General features: G+C 35.5%; 1 protein-coding gene across 1 annotated transcript; it reads left to right on the forward strand.

Moving 5' to 3' along the window:
* Positions 1 to 6,472: 6,472 nt before the first annotated feature.
* Positions 6,473 to 7,495, forward strand: CBG16975 (the record flags this gene model as incomplete). The annotated part of the gene is made up of 3 exons (XM_045236765.1): positions 6,473 to 6,800; positions 6,848 to 7,038; positions 7,085 to 7,495. 3 exons carry the CDS (start codon positions 6,473 to 6,475, stop codon positions 7,493 to 7,495), a joined length of 930 nt encoding a protein of 309 aa, XP_045100768.1.
* Positions 7,496 to 7,698: the final 203 nt, after the last annotated feature.

Here is a 7,698-nt window from a genome sequence, read left to right on the forward strand (position 1 = left end):
TAACGCCAAATCCTGCATGTGAGGATGTACGTCGCGCGCCCTTTCACCGCTTAATTTTAACCGATTGAGATGAAATCTGGATAGATAGATCAGAAATGTGTCTTAGTTGATGCCTGTCTTTTTAATTTTTTGGAATTCTGAATTTGAAATCTTTTGGAGACGTTTCGCTACATCTCTACCGCGTCTGTTGTGGTTCCGCCTTTTGATTATTTATCACCTTCATTAGTCATATAAATTCACATGAAATCTCCGAGAAAAAACACGTCAAACGAAACAAAATGCACCTAAAACTTCCTGGGTCCAGATGTAAATCTAATTTAGGAAAATCTAATATTGAAAATTATTTTTGACTTTGACCCAAGAAACTCAATTTTCTTTAGTTTCGATAACATGCCTTATAACTTTTTATTCTCAATTTTCCAAAATCATTTGAGTCAGCCGATTTCGTCAACTAGCAATTATTGTTTTGTTGTTGAAGTCTGCTGTCTATATTTTTCAGTCTATTCCCCAGATCTCGTATAGAAAATCATAATTCCCTTGCACCTGGTTTGTTCCCATTTTTCCGTATTTTCCAATAAAAATGTCTTATAACTATTCGGATTTCAATGGATTGAGTAATTCCAGTATTGAAACACTATTCTCTATAAGCATATTCATCACAAATGCTACATATTATTGTCATCGTTTAAATTTCTTTTTGGAGTTCATTGGTTTAATTGTGAATAGTTTTCATCTAATTATACTGACCCGAAAATCAATGAGGTTCAATTGTGTGAATGTGATATTGATAGGAATCGGATTGTGTGATATGGCTAATGTGGGAAATGATTTTTATAAGCATGTGGCAGTTGTATCGAGTGGGAAGTGGTAGGTGTATTTTTCAAGAGATTTTTCTTGATAAAATTTGAAAATATTTTTTTTCGAGTTCGATTTGCAATTTCAGCAAATCGGAAAATTTCGAATCGGTGAGTGGTCTGAAAGAGTAATTTTTACATTCCCAATTTTTTGTAATTTTGAAAATCCGAGTTGTTAGATTTCTTGAGTTTCAAGATTTCCGCATTTCCGAATTTCTGAATTTCTGAATTTCTGAATTTCTGAATTTTTGAATTTCTGAGTTTCTGAATTTCTGAATTTCTGAATTTCTGAATTTCTGAATTTCTGAATTACTGAATTTCTGAATTTCTGAATTTGCGAATTTCTGAATTTCTGAATTTTTGAATTTCTGAGTTTCTGAATTTCCGAATTTCTGAATTTCTGATTCTCTGAATTTCTGAATCTCGAAATTTAGAAAAAGTAGAAAAATTTTCAATTTCTCAACTTTTCCGAATTTTCGAATTTTCTTCGGTGCATATAAACTCAAGTGCACCTAGATTTTCGAAATACGCAATTCCTCATAACTATGCGTTTTCTAATTTTCTTAAATTTTTTTTCGAAAAACAAATTCCTTGTTTCCAGCTCCGCCCCCTATAGCTATCTGTTCACAATTTTCGATTTCTGGACCCCTGCGATTGCCGACAACGCCCGCAGGTGCCGGACCTGGTTCGCATTCCTCATGGCTCTTCTCCGTTACCTGATCCTTCGAAGTGACCTAAACCCAAAACTAGGAGATATCTCTAAACCAAAAGTGGTCCTTAAAATTATGATGGTGCCGGTTGTGATAAGCACTTGCATGTCAATTTTCTACTGGGGACGATTTATTTTCGTTGAAGGAGGCTTATGGTTTCCACCTGATGGGTAAGTGTTCTTTGTGCTAGATTTCTGTAAGAGACATTGGAATTTCGAAAACTATACAATTGATAAAGGAGTTTATCACAAACATTTTATCAGTTGATTTATGTTTGGTATCTCTCATAGACACCGAGCTATTTGAGGTCAAAGTATACTCAGACGAAATGAAAACTCATGCCGGCGCGAAAAGTTTTCTTGCGGCGTACACGCCGCAGGAGAAATTGTTGTTTCAGGCCGGCAAGGTTTTTTGAAAGTCACGCCGGCATGGAAAAGCTCTTTCAATCCTCCCCCTTCCCTCCGCAACTGATGAATCAATAAAAATACACTATTTATTAAAGAGAAATAACTGAAAAGTAACATATTTAAAAAAGTAATAAGAATTAGGGAACTACATTTGAAGTACAATTTGCGAGAAGTATATAAGGCCGAAAAAATCCCACTTATTATATCCGACTAGTTGATCTTCCATTTCATCGAAGTGAGAAGGAAATATTATGCAGACAATCAAGAGTATCTGAAAAATCTGATAACTTATATTTTTATGAAAACCTGAAAATTTCAAACCTTCTCGATTCTCGTTTCGCAAGTTAGCTGAGCAGTCGAGAGAGCCATATTTTCTAGAATGTGGAAAATATTTGAGGGATGAAACAAAAATAAAAAAGCTTGAGAATAGGAAAACTTGAAAATAAATTTAAAATTATTTAAAAAACTCCGGCATTTCGGAGCTTCGTTTCCTCGCCGGCAGATAATTTTCCTTTCCCTAACCGTATGGCATGACCCTCTATATCTCCGGCATGACCCTTTCTTGCCGGCAAGCAAAATTATCATGCCGAAACCAAAAATTCTCATGCCGACAAGGCACTTCCTCGCCGGCATGAGTTTTCATTTCGTCTGAGTAGGGCGGTGTTTTAGGATCCTTAGAGGATTCCAAGGAACCAAGGAGTCGAAAAAATTAAGAACCCTTTTTTCGTACACATTTGGACCGCTAGCTTTTTTGGGACTTCCACACTACGGTATAATTGAAAATGTTTGATTCAGGTGCACAAACTATCCCTCTGGATATACTCAAATGACCTATGTTTCAAAAGTAGGGTACGGTCTGTACTATTACTCCCTTCCACTTCGAATTTTCAACTTGGTCGATGGGATATTAAAGGTACATTAGTCCCAAAAACAATTATCTTTTCCGGAACTTTCCAGCTAATTCCGACTCTGATGTTCCCTCTACTCACATTCCTCTTAATCCATGAACTTCGGAGAACCAAGAATTCAATAAAAAAATCTCAGGGAATAAAACAAGAGGATTCAAAAGGAGACCACACGACGAAACTGGTAATTATGATGACTATAACATTTATGACAGCTGAAAGTCCATTTGGCATAGTCTATTTTATTGAGGGTGTCATTACAGAGCCTCCAGGATTCGCGTATGTATTCAATAGTCTAAAAATGTACTCAATCTTCTATAAAATTCAATTTTCAGCAGCATCATACAACGGAGCAAATATTTGTTTGAAACTTTTGTCATTATAAATGCCACATCTCATTTCTTAGTATGCCTTTTGGTATCCTCTCCGTATCGAAAAGCAGTAAAGGAAATTTTCTGTAAAGCTGAGACGCAGAGAAAGCAGACTACTGTAATATTACTGTAACACCTAAAAATTTTAATGAATAAATTATTTTAGACACTTATTACTCCGAAATCAATCATGTCAGTGGTGCAATAGAAATAGAGGAAATTAATGATGTTTGGTTTTCTTTGAATAAATACTGTTTTGAAGACTTCACTCAATATTTTGCCACCGTTCTAAAACGTCCGGTTCCAAGATGAATACCATAAAGCCTGTAATAGAAGGACCCTTAACTTTGATCCATTTTATCTAATTTCCTATACAAGATAAAGAAGTTGTCATCTGATATATTGTTAATCATAACATCGTGAACATTTTATCAGTTGGCCTATTTTTGATGACTCCTGTAGCAACTTTTGAGTAACTCCAACAGGAAATGAAATAGATTTATTCTGGGGAAAATCTGAGCGAGTAACAGCCATTTCGCGATCCGTTAAATATTGAACAGGTTGGGACCCGGATGTTTTAGGATATTGGATGATATTTATGCAGTTATAATATCGATAATACACTAGTTTTCTGAAAAAACAGTATCGATTTTTGTTTTAAAAAGATTCTTCTCACATTATTCAATTTACCACTACCGCACTTCAAAATCTCTTTGACCGATTTTCTATACTGTGTAGACACTTTCAGACAAATCACACAATGTATACTGGAATTTAACACCTTGAATATTCCCCACATTTCCACAAAATCATAGGAGATATTACTGAAAATCTTAATTTCGAGAAAATTCAAAAACTTTTGGAGCACATACACCAGACCAGGCGGCCCTGTGACAATGCTCTGAAAAAAGTAGGCAATTCCAAATGGACCTTCTGCTAGAATAAACGTTATAGTCATCAGAATGACAAGTTTGGTAGTGGAATCTGGATTGGTAATATTTTTGGAAACTCCAGAAACTTTTCTTCTAGAAATTTCCGCTTTTCGCAACTCCTTTATAAGGAAAAATGTTAGAATAGGAAAAATAATACTTGGTATAATCTGAAATTTTCCCTTTTTTTCAAAGTCTTCATAAATTAAGTGGTACCCGTAATGATCCATCTAGCAAATTGAAAACCTGAGTGTCCCATTTATATTCAGTTTTTGATCTATAGTCCACTCCAGACTGATAGACATCATAGGTCCCTGGAAATCCCGCACAACCTTCTGGAACATTCCAAACATCTATAGATTCTATAGAATCTCTTCCGAAATAAAATATAGACATCCCGGTGCTCAAGAAAAACATAAATATCATAATTTTGATGGAAAATATTGGTTCAGAAAATTTGGCCATCTTCGGGTTCAAGGAATTTTTGATGATAAAATATCGAAGAGACGCCATAAAAACACCAAACCAAGCCACTAAACGACGAGAGCTGTCTTCAAGGATTGCGTTGAAAAGTTCTATAATTTTTTCGAAATGTGTCCATGGAGGTGTGCTGAAAAACTTTTCTTCATTAATAGTTTGGCAAAAATATCATATTGAGGCTTTTTCAAGGGAGATTGGAGACTGGTCCTAAGAAGTCTTTTCACAACTGGTCGTTCCAGAACCGGTCATTTCGCAACTGGCTATTTTGCAACCGGTAATTTCACAAGCGATCGTTTCGAAATGGGAAATTTCAGAACTGTTCATTTCGGATCTGAAAATTTCGCAACCGGACATTTCAGAACTGGTCATTCCGCACCTGACCATTTTGTAACCGGGCATTTCAGAAGCAGTACTTTTGCAACTGACCATCTTGCAATCAGACAGTTCAGAACCGGCCATTTAGCAACTAATCATTTAGCGACTGGACGTTTCAAAACTGGTCATTTCGCAACTGACCATATTGCAACCGCTAATTTCACAAGCGATCGTTTCGAAATGGGAAATTTCAGAACTGTTCATTTCGGATCTGAAAATTTCGCAACCGGACATTTCAGAACCGGCCATTTCGGAACTGACAATTTCGCAACCAGACATTTCAGAACTGGTCATTTTGGAACTGACACTTTTGCAACCGGACATTTCAGAACCGATCATTTAGCAACTAATCATTACGCGACTGAACGTTTCAGAATCAGTTAGGGCCAGGACAAGAGCCGAATTTCTTTATTACCATTCATCTCTCAAATTGATCGCTAGGCCATCATAGATGATAAAAACCATTGTGAGTAGATCAAAAAATCCAATCCCAATCATTATCACATTTATACAACTGGTCCGCATAGTTTTTTGATAAAGAGATTTTATATGGAATATGCTTACGAGTAATCCGGGGAATGACACAATTAATTGTAGATTTAATGATGAAACGTTAATTGAGTTTGTAAATGTTCCAATCGAAATTAAAATTTGAATAGTTGAATTACGAAATCCATCGAAATCAGAGTAGGAGTAAATTTTTGTGGACATTTTTTGAGAGGAATGAAAAAGAAAACTTTTTGAGTTGTGTTGTTTTATAAAAATGATTGAAAAGTTATGAAATCAGAGGAAAAGAAATGTTAGTTGATCATTGAAAAACCAAAAGTAATTTAATTATAGAAAAAAAACAAGCGATTCTGACTAATTTTTGGCTACAAAAAATACGGAAAAGTCGTGTTGAGCAGGTTCGGTTGGAGGATATAACTGAATTTTAGAATTTATTGTTACAATTCTCATAAATCATTGGGGGGGGGGGGGTTGTATTATGATATTGTAATACGTTACAGGGTTGTAATACGATAATTTTGAGTCAATGTTATGCTTTTGAAAAATGGTATCTGGATTTTTAGGCAATCATTTATTTGATAATTTCTACATTTTTCGAATTTTGAAAAGCCGACAAATTCTAACATCTTGAAACTTTCCGGTGCAAAATGTTTATTTAGGAAATGTGTAAAACAATACATGAGGCTAACAATGATCGACGGCTTCCATTCCTGGGACAATGGAGGGAAATTATCTATTTCAGAGCTCATTGTAAGCTGACTTGTGCATCGCTGGATGGATCAGTTTTATATTTAGCATCTCTGACAAGAGGTGCAATTTTTACACACCAAAGCAGTGGGCGGAAACCAGATGTATTTTGTACCACCTTCTACAAAAATAAGGCAGGTGAAATGCTAACGAAAATCCACTCGATATGCTCATGCGAACCACACTCATGAACTCTACATGCAACCCGGATGTTGGATATTTCGACTCTCCAAAGTTTCTATCATTGGTTCTCCATATCAACACAATTATTTCCACACCAATTTATCTCTTCGGATTCTACTGTATCATTTGGAAAACTCCAGTGATTATGAAATCAGCAAAACTGTATCTGCTGAATTTGCACATCTGGATTGTTTCGTTCGATTATTCGATTAGTATACTGGCAATCCCACTTCTGCTAGCACCTCATTATGCTGGTTATCCCTTGGGAGTGTTAAGTTGGTTTGATGTATCAGTTTTGTTTCAGACTGCTATGGTGTTCTTTTTCATTGCAAGTGAGGAGTCATAAAATGTTTCATACTAGCTAAAAATATGTTTTAAGATATGGTCGCCTCAATTGTTGTAATTTTTGAAAGCCGTTTTTATACAGTATGTGAATTCAGTTGGAAGCCATACTGGAAACGTTGGCGTAAGACCGGAGTTATCTTTTATCACGTTGTTCAGAGTTGTGTAATACTCGCACTTGTTTTCTTTGCTTTTGATCAAGAAACTGTGAAAAGAAATTTGTTTGCGGTGCTTTCTGTCAGTTTGAAATCAAACTATATCAGCTTAATTACAGCAACTCCCATGCTTACCTCAATACATTTATGACGCCAATATCTTTGTCCTTTGTGACAAAGAGACTTATCGTATGTTATTTTTATTGATAGCTATAATCTTAGCTTCTGTAATGGTTGTCTCATTTGCAATTCTTCTGGTGTGGAACATATTAGTCCCAGTAAGAAGCCGAATAATGTCACAAAACACTTTTCAACTCCAGAAGTCGTTTCTCATAGCTTTAGGAGTTCAGATAGTAGTGCTTCTCTGCACGATTGTAATACCTGTTGCATATGCGGAAATTTCAATTGTATTTAACTATTACAATCAGTCATTTACAAATTTCGCCGTATGTTTATTTCGCAGTATTTTTTTTCGTCAAGTTTCTGATAAATTTGGAAATTTTGGAAGGTGTAAAACAGACCTAGATTGAAAACGTTGCATTCACAGACATTTTGAAAATTCCTGGTTTTTCAGCTATTTTCCAATAACATGATTTTATACCCATTTTTATACTGAAATTGTGAAAAAAAAATGTGTGTGTGTGTGTGCTCTCTGTTTTTGTCGACGCAAAGTTATTCTATTTTTGCAATGATAGCTCAAAAATCTCACGTCTGCCCGAAAGGCCCAAGAATG

Source organism: Caenorhabditis briggsae, assembly GCF_000004555.2.
Source record: "Caenorhabditis briggsae complete genome, chrV, whole genome shotgun sequence".
Lineage (NCBI taxonomy): Eukaryota > Metazoa > Nematoda > Chromadorea > Rhabditida > Rhabditidae > Caenorhabditis > Caenorhabditis briggsae.